This window comes from Chrysemys picta, chromosome 11 (genome assembly GCF_011386835.1).
Source record: "Chrysemys picta bellii isolate R12L10 chromosome 11, ASM1138683v2, whole genome shotgun sequence".
Classification (NCBI taxonomy): domain Eukaryota; kingdom Metazoa; phylum Chordata; order Testudines; family Emydidae; genus Chrysemys; species Chrysemys picta.
Window position 1 is genome coordinate 27,505,750 of NC_088801.1, and position 13,789 is coordinate 27,519,538.

At 40.0% G+C, this 13,789-nt stretch overlaps 1 protein-coding gene across 50 annotated transcripts in view; it reads right to left on the reverse strand.

The window, feature by feature from the left end:
- NEB (nebulin) overlaps nucleotides 1-13,789 on the reverse strand; it is a 204,642-nt gene that overhangs the window by 165,857 nt on the left and 24,996 nt on the right. For all 50 annotated transcript variants that reach the window (XM_065561691.1, XM_065561706.1, XM_065561704.1 and 47 more), the window contains exons 21-32: nucleotides 13,346-13,543; nucleotides 11,164-11,271; nucleotides 9,614-9,712; nucleotides 8,943-9,047; nucleotides 8,747-8,854; nucleotides 7,594-7,905; nucleotides 7,293-7,499; nucleotides 5,268-5,372; nucleotides 4,775-4,882; nucleotides 2,908-3,219; nucleotides 1,525-1,731; nucleotides 1,143-1,247 (exon numbers count right to left, since the gene is read on the reverse strand). In XM_065561691.1, the coding sequence (XP_065417763.1) occupies nucleotides 1,143-1,247; nucleotides 1,525-1,731; nucleotides 2,908-3,219; nucleotides 4,775-4,882; nucleotides 5,268-5,372; nucleotides 7,293-7,499; nucleotides 7,594-7,905; nucleotides 8,747-8,854; nucleotides 8,943-9,047; nucleotides 9,614-9,712; nucleotides 11,164-11,271; nucleotides 13,346-13,543 (1,974 nt within the window). The remainder of the gene's footprint in view (nucleotides 1-1,142; nucleotides 1,248-1,524; nucleotides 1,732-2,907; nucleotides 3,220-4,774; nucleotides 4,883-5,267; nucleotides 5,373-7,292; nucleotides 7,500-7,593; nucleotides 7,906-8,746; nucleotides 8,855-8,942; nucleotides 9,048-9,613; nucleotides 9,713-11,163; nucleotides 11,272-13,345; nucleotides 13,544-13,789) is intronic.

Genomic DNA, 13,789 nt, shown 5'->3' on the forward strand with positions numbered 1-13,789 from the left:
TTGAAACATTTTGGGGGGGTTGGTTTGAAACGCACACATTGTCCCCCACCCCCGGAAATTTTTGGGTTCAGCCACCGAACCAAAAAATAAGTCTAGAGAAGGCCCTTGCTCAAAAGCTGTTTGGATATCACTGCGTCAATGGGAAATGTACCTAAGTAAAGGCTTCAGGATTAGGTCCTATCATCTTAAGTAAACTGCAGGAAGCAGAGTGGTTAGTTCAGGGATTGGTAACAGAATCTCTCTCAGGGTACATCTACACTACAGGGGGGAGTCGATTTAAGATACGCAAATTCAGCTACGTGAATAGCGTAGCTGAATTCGACGTATCGCAGCCGACTTACCCCGCTGTGAGGACGGCGGCAAAATCGACTTCTGCGGCTTTCTGTCGACGGCGCTTACTCCCACCTCCGCTGGTGGAGTAAGAGCGTCGATTCGGGGATCGATTGTCGCGTCCCAACGGGACGCGATAAATCGATCCCCGAGAGGTCGATTTCTACCCGCCGATTCAGGCGGGTAGTGTAGACCTAGCCTCAGTTGCTGGTGTGACCCTGACACCAGGTTGGCAGTGGTTCAAAATGACTTGATGTTATCGACCGGACTATATAAAAGGAGTTGGTGATCTCTGACCAGTTCCTAGAGGGCAAATGTCCTCATCACCAAATTCACTATTCTAATTGCTATGAAAGGGCTCCATCGTTCCCTTGCTGGCAGTCTCAGCAGAGAACCTTACAGTGATAGGCTAGAAACAGATATAGATACATAGATACTAAAGCTAAGGATTGACTAGTCATAGAGATTGAACTATTGTCCCTCCTCTAAGTGAAGTAAAGAAAGAATTTCAACCTCCACACTGAACTGAATCTGGACATTAAATGATATTCTGAGTTTCTTATTATTTCTAACTAGTCATTTAGGCCTCAGTGCAGCAAAGCACTAAAGCATATGTTACATCCACCTGTATTCAACAAGGAACTTAAAGCACACATTTAGCTTTAAGCACATGCATGCAGGCAAGAGCTTTGCTGAACTGGGGCGTTACACATTTTCAGTATTCAAATTTTACACCATAAATATACTAAAAACCCCATAAATAGAATACTAATACACAATAATAATTGAATAATTTATTGTCAAATACTCACATCGCTCATGTTTAATGCGTTGACCTTGGCTTGAATAAATTGAGGAACATCAGGGTCCAGAGTGTATTTGTGTTTCAGTTTCTCACCCTCCTGCTTATAATTTATCTAAGAAGGAAAATAATACACAATATCTCTTTTACAAGATACAAGGCAGGTCACATCAGCTTAATCATATACAAGTAGCAATGTTTAACACTTACTGATAAACTCCAGTTTTACTACATGTATAGCCCTTAAAACGCAAAAGGTCTATTCGATTACATTTGAGTCTGTGTATTTCAATACATGCATATCACAACAATGGTATAAGACAATGAATCAGGAACATATACAACTGACAAATTCTGTCCTGTCCACAGTAGTGTGTGGAGAAACAGTTTACCTCACTCAGTTGCTTGGTATTGTGCTGAGCCAAAACCATTGGCATTGAGTCTGGTAGACTTGTGAACCTGAAAGTGTCTGGGTTCTGGCGATATTTCTTTTCATTTAATGCCTCTCCGGCTTTTTTAACCTTTTCAACATCCAGAGAACCCAGAGGGCTCCATCCAATACCTTTGAACCAGCTGTTGTAATCTTGTTTGTACAAGTTCTGAAAAAAGACAAATCCTAAATTGGTCAAAGATTGCAAACAATTTCCCATTGAATAGCATTCCTTCTATTCAAAATGATAATCACGTGACCTAGTCAGTGTGGTCTGCATTTGACAGAAAATATTTATAGTTTCTTATTGGAGAAACAGAAAGCTTTGCTTTACCCTTTTTACACTTCTCTATAATTTCCTAGGATTTTGTCTTGGGTGCCCTACATGCCTTGTTTCATACATTTGGTTTACTCTCAATTAATATTTACCAAGTTCCTTCTCTCTTCCCCTTCTACGGTCCCACCTATTCTTAAAACACTCCTGCTACAACTCAGTGACCCTGAGCATTCTTTGTTTGTTCTGCATTGTATAGGACTAGACTGGACTTGCTTTTACAATAATAAACTCTTTAGGGCAATTATTTGGATTTTTGTTTGCCATATTTCACCTGTTGTATAATATGTGAAATTTATAGCACTGTGGGTGAAATTTACTCCACCTGCATAAAACCCAGGGTATCTTTGCAGGTGACGTGCTGGGAGGTTGGGACCACTCAATCCATGGCTCCTCCCTTGACCTGCCCCCAACCTACTCTCAAACTGGCCTTCCATGCTGGCCTTGCAGAGGCTGGTTCAGAAACCAGTTCTGCAGTGCAGAGTGCAGTGTCCACTCAACCAACTGAAACCCCATTCCTGCACAACCCATGAAGGGTTTAAGTGGAATGTAGTGTCCTATGTTGGTTCCCTGTATTGGGTTGACTTTCTTATAATAATAGTTATATTTTTGCCCACTCTCGCTGATAAGGAGCCACCTCGTTATTATGTGGTCTCAGTCTGAGATGAGGACAAGATCAAGGAGCTTTCAAAATAGCTCCTCAGTTAACCAAACAAAAATGGGGTGCATTGCAAAACAAAGCATCAGTTTTGGGCTCAAGTGTAATAAAAGGCATTTTAAAAAGTCCTATGAATTCAGTATTCCAAAAGTACAATCTCTACTAGTACACACATGCCAAAAATCCCATTGAGTAGGACTCTAGCCAGGAATGTAACACCTCCAAAGCATCAGCTGCCAAAGTAAAATTGTATAGTTTCCCCCCAAATAGATAATAAAGTCTACTTAAAATTTCTTGGGATGCATTGTATTGTTTTTAAGCAACTATGAAATTGGCAAAGTTGAAACACTTACATTACTTTGAATTTGCATCATGTTCTTCGTAAGTTCAACATTCATGGCATCCGGCAGATACGTGTAATGGTGGATCAGATGTTTGTAGTGGGTATTGGAGGCTATGTCTTGAGACTGTTTAGCAGCCTGGATACTGATCATATCAGCAGGTGTATGATAGTTGGTCTTGGTCTTCTCATAGTCCTTCTTGTACTCGCGCTCAGACTGCAACTTTGCCACATTCATATAATGAACAAGTTTGGGATCATCACGCACACTTCTGAAACCAACATGTTTTCCTTTTGCCTTTTCATAAGCTTCTTTGTATTTATACTGGAGGGAGAGGGAGAGGAGGGTAAATGTACTTTGCATATCTATTGGATATGTATAATGATATCTAGATTTAATGTTTAGACAACAGAAAGGTGTCCTTTCTTGTAATGCTCTTTGGGGAAGGTACTGGAGGAGGTGCAAGTAGTTCAGATGGGTCAGCCATCCCAAATGGAATACCCAGTGTCTGTATGTATACTAGACTTTCTTGGAAATATCCCAATATTGCCCTACTAGCAGTGTAGCAATGGGGGTAGTAGTGGTGTGAGCACTAGTGTAAACAGGGCACGAGTGCCTACCCCTGTACAGAACAGATTTCACACAACACTATGGTGAAGGCGGGAGCTCTGCCAACACTAGCACTTCCACTACTGCTACTACTTGTGGAGCTGCACCAGTGAGAGAGCAGTGAAGAGAAACTTACAAAGGAAGTCCTTGGTTAACAAGGCCCATAAGTTGTATTAGAACAATTTCCCAGCAACTGGTCAATCAATTGTTTAGCTATGGCAAATAAACTGAACACAACTGGCCAGCTCCCCTCTAGTGATTTAAAATCACTGGATCAGCCTCCAGTTTGTGCAATTAGCACAATAAAGCCTGCTGAGCCGTACGTAGGTTCCCCCTCCACTCTATGGCAAAATATGTCCCAGGATGAAGTGTATCATGCCACTGCAATGTGCATGCAATAGATTATCTGGCAATTTACCATAGCCAGATTGTGCTGTTTAATAGCTTTGTCATATAGCCATCTATGACAAATGGATTAAAACAGACACCACAGCAGCTTCTGTTTATATAAAGCAATGAGATCAGAATAAAATAGGCCTCTTCCCATTTTGCTACTAGAACAATCTGTTTTATCAGCAGCCTTCTCAAACCCTTTCCATATAGTAATGCTGGCAAACCACCATAGCTGAAGGGAAAGAGGATCCTGTTGGAAGTCAGTCTCTCACTGCCCACGCAGAGAAGGTGAAAACAGAATGACACAAAACTGTGGGGGAAACTATGACCAAACAATGAGGCTGGATATATAGCATCTCTGCCAGAGCAGGCTAGCAACTTCTGAGAGAGGGTAAGGCAAAAGTGTCACATAAAAGGTGCAGGATCAGAGCCAACTTACAAAGCTAATAAAAATCACACTTTATCTAACTCAAACCAGAGCAGGCAAAGGGTAAGCTGCCTACCCTAAGGAGACCTCATTAGTGATTATGTTAAGAAAATTGAAGTAGAATAATTTTTATAAGCGTTTTCAACAAGCATTAAATTTTAAAGGCCAGATCTTCAGTTATCGTAAGTGGACAGAGCTCCACTGACTTCAGCAGACCTACGTCCAATTACTCCAGCTGAGGATCTGGCCCTAAATATTCTATTAGAGAATTTATTACTTAAACTAACATTTTGAGCCAGACTGAGAATCTGTTTCTCACACTTGTGACTCCAAAGAGACTTCTTGTGTGAGTAACTGCTCGCTAATGGGGGTAAGGGGTTCACAATCTGGCCTATAATGTAAGATTTTTGTTGAGAAATGACACAAAATTTACCTGAAATTGATACTTACGTCACTAGCAATGTTTCTTGAGGCCTTAGCTAGAGTAAATGGAATAGCATCGCCTAACACATTGTTCCCCTTGGCTATCAAATCATGGTAATCGTGTTTATAATATGCCTAAAAAAAGAAAATTCAAATATTATTCAGGAGGGTTAATAGCACCATGTGAACTGCACACAATTCAAATAGTTACTTCTGAACTACTATAAGTATTGCAGGATCTGGATGATGTAGTGGTACCATGTACCTCGTTCATCATTTATTAAATTACATCCACAGTAAATAAGCTATACTGGTTTGCAAATTCAAATTATAAAATAACAATGACAGCAATTATTTTGTTATAATTTGATTATGTAGAACTGCATCTGCATATCAACCAAAAGCCAGGTGAATTGCTTATGTGGTATCATTTGGACATATTATGTAGCTTACACTACTCGTCACTACTTATTTCATTAACAGCATGTGACTTAGTCATATCCTTCAAGAAACCACTTACATCACTGATGTTGGCTGCATTGTATCTAGCCTGGATAAACTGTGGGACGTCTGGTGTCATGGTGTATTTATGTTTGACTTCCTCTCCTGAAGATTTGTATAACCTCTGCAAAACACATGACATAGTTAATCACTTCTTTCCAAGCATAATACACAGTGATCTGAAGTTCATTAACAGAGGGCTCAAGTTTGGTCTCACAGACATATATTGCCACCTATCTCATAAAATCAGTGACTGCACTTTCATGCACAGGCTCTGATTTTACAGGCTATGTACTAGCCTATATGATATAAATATCATGCCATAAGTTGTTCCACCAGAGGAAAAGCACATATAGAAAAATTAAACATTAGAATGAAACAAATGCACATAGAAACATACCCATCTGTGAAAGAGAGACAGCACAAGACAATGATAAGGAATTGTAATACAGAGCAGAACCTGGCTACCTTGCAATGACTAAAAAACATATTGTGATTTATTGAATTTTATGAATTAGTGAAGATGGGAACACCACAAGGCAGGAAAATGTAGTGTGTCCATTAAATTTGACAGTTCTGTTTGGATTTAAGTATTTATGCTAATACTTAAAATGGCAGTAAATATACTGTAAGTATATTCTAAAAAGACTTAGTAAAATGGCACCTCACCATAGTGTTTTACTATTAAACCTTTTCCAGGACTGGAAGGTTTTTGTGAAGATGGCAAAGCGTATGGATTAATGAAAGGAAGATAAGGGAGATTCTCCTGTCCTTTTCAGTTTCGTAAGTTCACAATGACCATTCTGATCTTGGAGCGTGAACTAAAACCCTGAATCTGTTTTGTATGGTCACCCTTTATCCAGTGAAGCTAAAAGTGCTTTATCTTACAAATTTAATTGTGTCATCATAGAGGGAGGCCCCGATTTTTAAAGATACGCCTCTACCTCGATATAACGTGACCCGATATAACACGAATTCTGATATAACGCGGTAAAGCAGTGCTCCGGGAGGGGGGGGGGGGAAGCTGCGCACTCCAGCGGATCAAAGCAAGTTCGATATAACACGGTTTCACCTATAACGCGTTAAGATTTTTTTGGCTCCCAAGGACAGCGTTCTATCGAGGTAGAGGTGTATTTAGCTATTGCCGCACCCCAGCGTTGCAATACCTAACTGGTTTAGGAGCCTAAGTCTTATTTTCAAAAAGGGGTTAGGCACTTAGGAATCAAAATCCCATCGACAGTCAATAGGATTTAAGCGCCTAGTGCATAAATCCCTTTTGAAAATGAGACTGAGGTGTTGCAATGCTAAGTGCAGCAATGCCTAAATACCTTTACAAATCTGGACTGGACTCCCTGAGAGTCAATAAGTCTGAGGGTGTAAACTTTGTGTGATATCTGTAGTTGCACATACAGTTGTAAAAATATTTTTAATTCATTTCAGTGTTGCAATTTAAAATATGGGCCAGATCCTCAGCTGCTACAAATCAGAATAGCATAGCTCTTTTGGATAAAATGCTGGCCCTATTGAAGTGAATGGAAATGTTACCATTGACTTCAACAGGGCTGGGATTTCACCCTTTGAGCTATAGTGATTTACACTAGCTGAAGATCTAGCCAATACTGCTCTCAGTAACCACAGTGTAAAATGCTGGGTGAGGTTTTATGGCCTCTGTTGTGCAGTAGATCAGACTAGATGATCATAACAGTCATTTCTGGCCTTAAAATCTATGAATCATTGGAATTAGGAGTAAGTCCACTGAAGTCAGCAGAGATACTCAGTACAAAACCCATTATACATGTTCGTTGGGGTTTTGTGTGTATATGCTCATATCAGACTATATTAATATCACAACTATAAAAACTGCAGAAGACCCCCCCCCTCACTGTTTTTCTCTTTGGTACAGAAATATATTTCCACAGATATAATAACCACTTACAGGGAAATAGTGTGATTGTTTATTTCACTTAAACCGGTATGTAGACATAGATATTTCTGTAGACACTTCCTTATTTCGTTATGTTCCCTTTCTCCCAGGCTTACTCACATCATTGAGTTGAAGTGTATTCTGTTTAGCTTGGACCATAACCGGGGAGTCCACCACACTGGTAAATTTGATGGTGTCTGGGTGCTGACGATATTTATTCTCATTCAGGGCTTCTCCTGCTTTTCTAGCTTTCTCTACATCCAATGAACCAATGGGGATCCAGCCAATGCCTTTCATCCAGCTATCATAGTCTTCTTTGTAGGCATGCTACAAAAAGAAGTGACCACGCAGATCAGATAGTTATGTTCGCCTTTGCCTGATCCCTCTGGGTACATTCTGCACAAAGAAGCATGTTACTTACATTACTCTGTATCTGCATCATGTTTTTGGAGAGTTCCAAGTTCATCGCATCAGGTAAGTAAGTGTAATTGTGGATCAGCTGCTTGTAATTAACATTGCTGGCAATGTCCTGAGCCTGCCTGGCAGCCACAACATTAACCATATCTAATGGGATGTTGTATTTGGTTTTTGTTTTCTCATAATCTTTCTTGTATTCCCGCTCGGACTGCATCTTGGCTATATTCATATAGTGAACCAGTTTGGGGTCATCCTGGAGGCTTTGGAAGCCAACAAGTTTACCCTTGGCAAGTTCATAGTCTTTTTTATAGTGGACCTGTCAAAGCACAATCAGACATAAAATACACTTTCTTTAGTGAGCAATTTAAACCCCCATTTATAAGGAAGCAATTTGTAAGAAACACTTTTTGTTACACCTTACTATCCCCCTTTTTTGCAGGGTACAAAAAGCCCCCCCCCCCAAAAAAAAGAACCCCCAAAGCAATTCTAGGGAAATTATAATTATTAAATTGCAACAATTGTAATTGTTTATCATTAAAATAATCATAATAAAACTTAATTCTTATATCTCTTTACATTTTCATTGCTGTACAAATATTAACTAATTAATCCTCACAGCTTCCCCCCACCCCCACGTAGGTATTATTATCCCAATACTGCACATGGAGGAGGAGGGAAGTCAGAGGTATATTAAGTGACTTCCCCAAGGTTACACACCAAGAATCTGTTCCAAAGCCCACTGAAGTCATTGGGAGTCTTTCCATGACTTTAAGACCAGGCTCCAATTACCGACAGAGTTATGATAATAACTCCGGTATTCCTTGGACATAGGACTGTGACTAGAACAGGAGACCTCATTGTCTCTCTTCATTACTGTATAGTTGGTGATGTTTTATTTATTCAATGCATGTTAAAAATGAGTGTCAGATTTTTCTTGACACTTATGTATCATTAAAATACATTAGTTAAGTAACAAAACAATAATTTAAAAAACAGACTCACGGTCTATTAAAGCGTTCAGAAAATTAACCCAGCAAAGAATTCAATAAAACCCCACCTCAATAAACAATCCCTCAGATGTAATAGAAATGCAACCTATTTTAAAATAAATCATCACTACATGTAACTAATAGTTACATGAAATGGGATGTACATACATCGCTGGCAGCCTGTCTAGCAGCCTTGGCAACTCGGATAGAAATAGCATCATTTCTTAGGTCATATCCTTTTGATTTTAAGTCTTCCATGTCCATTTTGTAGTAGTTCTGGAAGAAAATGTCACTTTTGAAATAAAAATCTAAGCCTCCATTACTTTATGTTAAATCAAGTGCTCTTACTCCAACGTAAACTTACATCACTAATATTGTAGGCATTAACTTTAGCCTGGATAAACTGGGGCATGTCTGGAGGTAGGTGATAATTGTGAATTATAGCCTCACCTTTGGCTTTATATAATATCTGCAACAGAAAGTAAAAAATAAATTTGTCAGTCAAATGCTGATAAATTATAAATGCTTAAAACATGCTGAGTCATATAGCATCTTACATAATAGTAATGCCCATTAACTTCAACAGGGCCATAATTTCACTGAGAGAGTATAATACCTACATGTACACACACATTCTCAAACCTGTGGTAACCAACCATTTGAGTGACTGACAAAACCTGGTTCCCCAACAGATGTTATTTTCTGGTAAGACAATGAATTGTACTCAGTACATTTGAGGATAATTTCATGAGTGCCCTTAAGATAAAAGGCACTCAGTAAGGAGAGGTCTTGTGTATAGGTATCACCGAGGAAACTCAGATTACTTGAATTAAGTTTCACCTGCCTGAACCAGGCCTGAATTTGCCTCTTGTGCAGTGGAACCACATTGACTGCACTGCATGTGGGGACATCACACCAATCAAGGGAGGGGCAGGATTTGTCTGATAGCACTTTAAGAAGAGGTGAACTAGCGCATTTGACTTCAGAATTCAATTTGTTAATGTATATAAGTCTACTAGAAATATCAGCACTTACATCACTCCTCTGGGCCTGGTTGATTTTAGCCTGTACTGTAACAGGCTCATCTTCAATCTGGGTATATTTAATAGTGTCCGGATGCTGGCGATATTTTTTCTGTTCAGAAAATAAAAAGTCAATGTTACATTTCCTTGATGGCTAAAAACACCTTTTCATCTATTTCCATTGCACCTCTTTGTAAAAGTGAACATAGGATAACAATGTAATTTTACATCAGACGTGTCCTTATATACAAAGAAAATTTTAATCGTAGTGACATTAGGTATTTTCATAAACAAACAATTACTGTGTTGCATTTGCAACATTTGTGTGTATGAACATGCCACTGTACTTTCAAAATGGAAAAGCATACGGAGAGATATGATTTTGCACACTTTTGTTACCAGTTCATGCTCTCGTGTGCATATTTTGCACACGCAATGTAAGTGCACACACTTTAAAATGTTGACCTTGGTGCGTATCTTCCATTGGCACTAATGGAAGCTCTTGACCTATTCTGCTTTCTTTACTCCTTTACAACCTCATAGCCTTCACTGGGTTGCACAGGCATGAGAAAAAATAGAATTTGGTCCAGTATCTTCCATTTCCTATGCATCATATTGCAATCTATAATGATAGTGATCATACTATGATCATTATTTTCAGCTTAGTCATTTATCCATCATCCCATTGAAGTCAAAAAGCAATCGCAAACAGACAAGTGTAGGTGAAAAAGACAACTGGAGAAAAAACATCCATATGCATAAATAGCAAACCTGGACCAAACCATCAAATTTGCCGTTAGGTAAAGTTTCATTGCAGGCCTCAGAAAATTATATAAGCACTTGCCATTGGATGTGTGGTGTGCCTAATTTACTCCTAAAAGAAGACATCAGGCCATATCCTGCAGTGTTAGTAGAAGTCAAGATGAATTTGAATGCAGATTGGTGGCAGGATATCCACCAATCATTACGTTTATTTTTGTTCACTACAACTCTCCTGTCTAACTTCAGCCTATCGTATGTGAAATATGAAATAATGGCAGCTCTCTTTGCTGATGATGGTTGTGATCTAAAAACTGAGCGAATTTTGCTGAGCTGCCTTTTCAACCTCAGGAAGATCTGACGGAAATCTTCTTGTCTTGCCTATTTTTTTCTTTCTTGTTGGTTCAAAACAATTGTGGAAAGCGGGCCCGGCACTCTTTGGGTCAGTGATACTCAGAACTAGCAGGAACGATGTTCCGCCTCCAGGAACGCTTGGCTCTTTATAGCCCCAAACACTGCTCAGTAACAAGAGCCCTTAAATGTTGTGTAGGAGGAAACCAATGCATGAAAGAACATGTGTTTTTAATATTGGTGAATATCAGTATTCGTATCAAATACTCTTTACCCATTGGACTGATCTTGCAAGGAATTCCAATAAAGGCATGGATTAGTTGAAAGGGTATTTCACATGTAAATGAACAGCATGATATACAGTGTGAAGAGTAGTGCCTTGTTGCCTTAATATTGCTCTGGTGTGCACTTGATTGGAATAGTAATTAATTTAATCACATTGCATTTCTTTACCTCATTGAGAATGTCCGTAGCTCTCTTAGCCTTCTCTGCTTCCATGGACCCAAATGGCACCCAGCCACAACCTTTCATCCAGCTATTGTAGTCAGATTTATATTCATTCTGGAACAGAAAGACAAATGAGGAGTCCAATGAAAAGAGAACACTTACATTGGTCTGAATTATCCATGTTTCAAACAGTCATAGCTGTAAGGAAGCTTGAAATGTTAATTTTTATATCAACAAAACTGGAATTGCCTAGGAGGCAAAGGGGAAAGAGGGGAATGTCCTTACAAAATAGAGAGAGGCCTCTATATCTTTATTACACTATCAGCATGATGGGCTGCTTCCTTCATGATAAAAGTTTAGATATCGGTGCTCCCTTGAATGCATTCATGAATCTCCTGTTAACTTGAATGCATTCACCTGGGTCCCATTCACTGTATTCTATTCACAAGGGGCTTCACTGTATTCTATTCACAAAAGAAGACCTTTGCAAAGGTATAATTAAGGTTGGGAATACCTATACCTTAAACAAAGAGTTATTTTTTATACTGTTCAGGTACTCAATTGCTATGGTAATAAGAGCCATAATAATGCTTATAAACTAACAGCTCATCTCGCTACCTGGGTGGGGCATTGGTTGGGCTGCTAGCAGTGGAGACACATTTTGGGGTTGGGGGAGAGATCTCAACTTAGAGCAATTGAGGCAGTGTTACATGAGCACCTCTCCTTTCCTGACACTCCTCCCCCCCCTCACCCCCCACACACATACTTTGCCTTCAGTATGTTGGGGCTGTTTCTTCTCTTCTCTCCCCCTGCTCCAGGGAGGGAGAGGAGAGGAGGGGGTCACATGCTGAATCTGGGCCTGGGCCAATGGATGGTACACGTGGTGCAGGGCTAGTGATTGGCTCCTTTCTGGTGGTGGTGGAGGGGAGGGACAGGGATTGATATCAGTTGCTGTCTGGGTAGAGTAGCCATTGTGGGCTTCCTGTTTCCCTTCGCACCCTTAAACTAGTATGCTGGATTTCTGGTGATGCCAGCAGCAGGGTTGATCACCAGTTCCAGGGTATGGAAGGGATTTTTCCTTTGTGGAAAAACTGCATGATGAGGGGGGTTGCCTCTATATTTCACATGGCTTATGGCTCCCCTCATCTCATCTTTTCTACATCTAGCACTAAAAGAGGAGCGAGTCAGGATTCTTCCCATTTCCAATAAGGGTCCCTTGGCAGGCCTGAGAGCACAGAGGGGGCATGGCCTTCACCCTCAGGTTTATAGTACAATGGGGTCTGGAGACCTAGTCTAAGAGTGGGAGAATTGTGGAATTCCACCACAATGCAGGTGAAGGCTTTAGGCCTAAGACCTAGAGGGGGCCAACTCAGAGAGATGAAGGAAGGGGTCAGAGGTGAAGTTTGCCCTGAACCATGGCAACCAATCATAAACATTTCAGATGAAGACGACTTCTGATTGTTTTTTGAGAAAGTTAGAGTAGGGGTGTGACTTAGGTCAAAATAAGGTTTATAATGGAAAGTAATTTACAACTTGAACTGCAGAGTCACTATCATGACTCCATAATACATGCACAGCCAGTTTACTGAAAATTCATTAAAAGAGAAAATCAAGTTAGCAGCTGTACATTCTGCCTTATAGGTCACTCTTGCATATCATTTTTCAGTGCATATCTAAGACAATCCTTTTCACATACAGTATTTGTAGCCTTGAGCATCTCCACCAGGGTCGGCTCCAGGCACCAGCTAAAGAAGCAGGTACTTGGGGCAGCCAATACCAAGGGGCAGCACTATGCCTGCTATTGGGGCAGCATGTCCGGGTCTTCGGCGGGAATTCGGCGGCGAGTCCCTCTCTTCCTCTTCGAGGGAAGAAAGGGAGCGAAGAACCTACTGCTGAACTGCACTGCCGTGTTTGTTTGTTTTTTGCCGCTTGGGACGGCAGAAAACTTGGAGCCAGCCCTGATCTCCACGTTAGTTACATTGACAGAACTGGTCAGTAATAGCACACATACTTTTAGTCAATATCATATATTTCTAGAAGGCTTTGTATTTTCAGCACTTATGCTAACTACCAGCATGCTTTGCACTCACACTTCACGTACAGTGAATTGTAAATAACCCATTTGCATCAGCAGAACCTTCATAGAACTGGTCCATAATACCACACATATCAAAGCATGACCACTTACATCACTCTGCATAGAATAGGCCTTCTTTGCAAGTTCCACATTAATACTGTCAGGAGGATAAGAGTAACTATGTAGGAGATGCTTGTAGTCTATGCCGCTCGCGATAGCCTGAGATATCTTAGCCTGAGTGATTGGAATCATGTCCAGAGGTGCTGTATATCTGCTCTTTGACAATTCATAGCCCTTCTTGTACTCATGCTGTGGAAAGGAATTCAATACATATGTTTTGGATTAACATAGAAAACAGTTTTGTAAAAACAGATATTCTTTTCAGAAGAAAGTTACTTCCTGGCAACATCAAATGTTTTAAATAAGTTCAATACCTGCTAACTCCATGAGCTGTATTAGAAACAGATGGAATTATAAGGCACAGAATATTATTTTTAAAGAAGTTCCTCAGATATGAAATGGTAAATAATTTGCTGTCATTAATCTATATTTTGA